This window comes from Montipora capricornis, chromosome 4, assembly GCF_036669925.1.
Source record: "Montipora capricornis isolate CH-2021 chromosome 4, ASM3666992v2, whole genome shotgun sequence".
Classification (NCBI taxonomy): Eukaryota; Metazoa; Cnidaria; class Anthozoa; order Scleractinia; family Acroporidae; genus Montipora; species Montipora capricornis.
In genome coordinates, this window is record NC_090886.1 from 13,072,435 (window position 1) to 13,073,997 (window position 1,563).

General features: G+C 40.9%; 1 protein-coding gene across 1 annotated transcript in view; it reads right to left on the minus strand.

The window, feature by feature from the left end:
* LOC138045563 (BTB/POZ domain-containing protein 6-like) overlaps positions 1 to 1,155 on the minus strand; it is a 4,893-nt gene extending 3,738 nt beyond the window's left edge. The window contains exon 1 of the mRNA XM_068892107.1: positions 1 to 1,155. This exon is cut by the window's left edge and continues 3,738 nt beyond it. Within this exon, the coding sequence (XP_068748208.1) occupies positions 1 to 257 (257 nt within the window). The 5' untranslated portion in view covers positions 258 to 1,155.
* Positions 1,156 to 1,563: the final 408 nt, after the last annotated feature.

Below are 1,563 nucleotides of genomic sequence, written 5' to 3' on the forward strand. Positions count from 1 at the left end.
CTATCGTATTCACAGTCAGGCAGTTCAATGGAGTCACGAGTCTCCGCTAGGTCACCGTAAAACATGGCTTCAAACACAGGACTGCCAATCGACAGGATTAACTTGTGAACTGGAATCGCTTGTTTGCTTTCACTTCCGCCATCGCTGTTACGAATCATAAACTTCACATCGCTGAAGAGGTCGTTGTTGAACATAAACTTCGTTCTTTCTCTGATAGTGGGTTTCTTTGATTGCCACTTTTCTTCACGGACCGACATGTTTTCTCTGTAATGATAAACAGCTGTCGAATGAACAAGAAACTAAGATTGGAACGTTTAACCACTGATTTGGTCCTGCGATGCTCGCTTCTTTATGAACGAAGTATCTCGTGACATAACCATATCATGTGACCTACGAAGAATTCAACCTGGTTCCCAGGGTCTGCCATCTTCCCGATCCCTGGAGCAAGAAAAAGAATAGGTTCGCAATGCGTACAAGATATCAAATGTAATCTTGGCTTGCACTCACGACCATGTTAGACGACCATGTTGCTGTACAAAATTCGCTATTGTTCTGTACACCAACATGGCCGCCATGACGTCAGATGCAAGCTAAGATCGTTTTCACTGTCACGCAACAAAAAAATAAATTTTCCAAGAAAACGAAACTTTATAAAAGACTGATACATACACAAATTCTCAAAGTCTTAAGTCTGTGTGGTACACCATTTGTTAGTTATTGGTCGAAACGCCTCAAGAAACGTTTAAGAGCTTTGTATGGAGGCGCAACATCACAAGGGAAGTCCTCACCTGGAACCCTCAGGGTAAAAGGAAGAGGGGCCGACCAAGAAACTCATGGCGTCGTGACCTAGAGGCATACATGAGGAGAAATGGCTACGCGTGGGGAGAATTGCAACGATTGGATCAGGACCGTGATGACTGGAGGGTGCTTATTGGTGGCCTTTGCCCCAGACGGGGCTACAGGCAATAATGATGATGATGATGATGATGGAGGCGCCATTTCGATGTACCAATATGGTATATCAAAATAGCCGCTGGAAATCAACATTCGCTTTGCCATGAAAACGCGTTATTTTTACTCATGAACTGAATCACATACTATGTATCAACACAATCTCTTAAGACTTGAAAGGTTGCAACTGATAAAAGCTAAAAGGAAAGGCCTTTTTTTTAAACCAAACAGCAACTATCTTGGTGTCACGCAAGGCAAAGTTCGAAAATTAAAGATGTTGTATTTTTAAAATGAAAGACGCTACGCCTCTACAAACTTGTGAAAATATTTAAATCTAGATTATCCTCAAGTTAGTGCTGGTAAACATTTCGCGATTTTCATTTTAGAATTTAATGACGTCACTTGAAAACGATCTATATAGATACCTGTATGATCGAGGATTGCCCAATACGCCTAGTTCGAGATACAAGAGACTTGAGTAAATTCAGCAACTCAGGTGAATTAAGGCTTGATTGTTAGCAGCAATAAGATGTGAAACCTTAACTGTTATATAGGATGATATATTATCACGTGACATGTCAAAGTTTTTTTTAGCACAGAAATCTTCTCAGC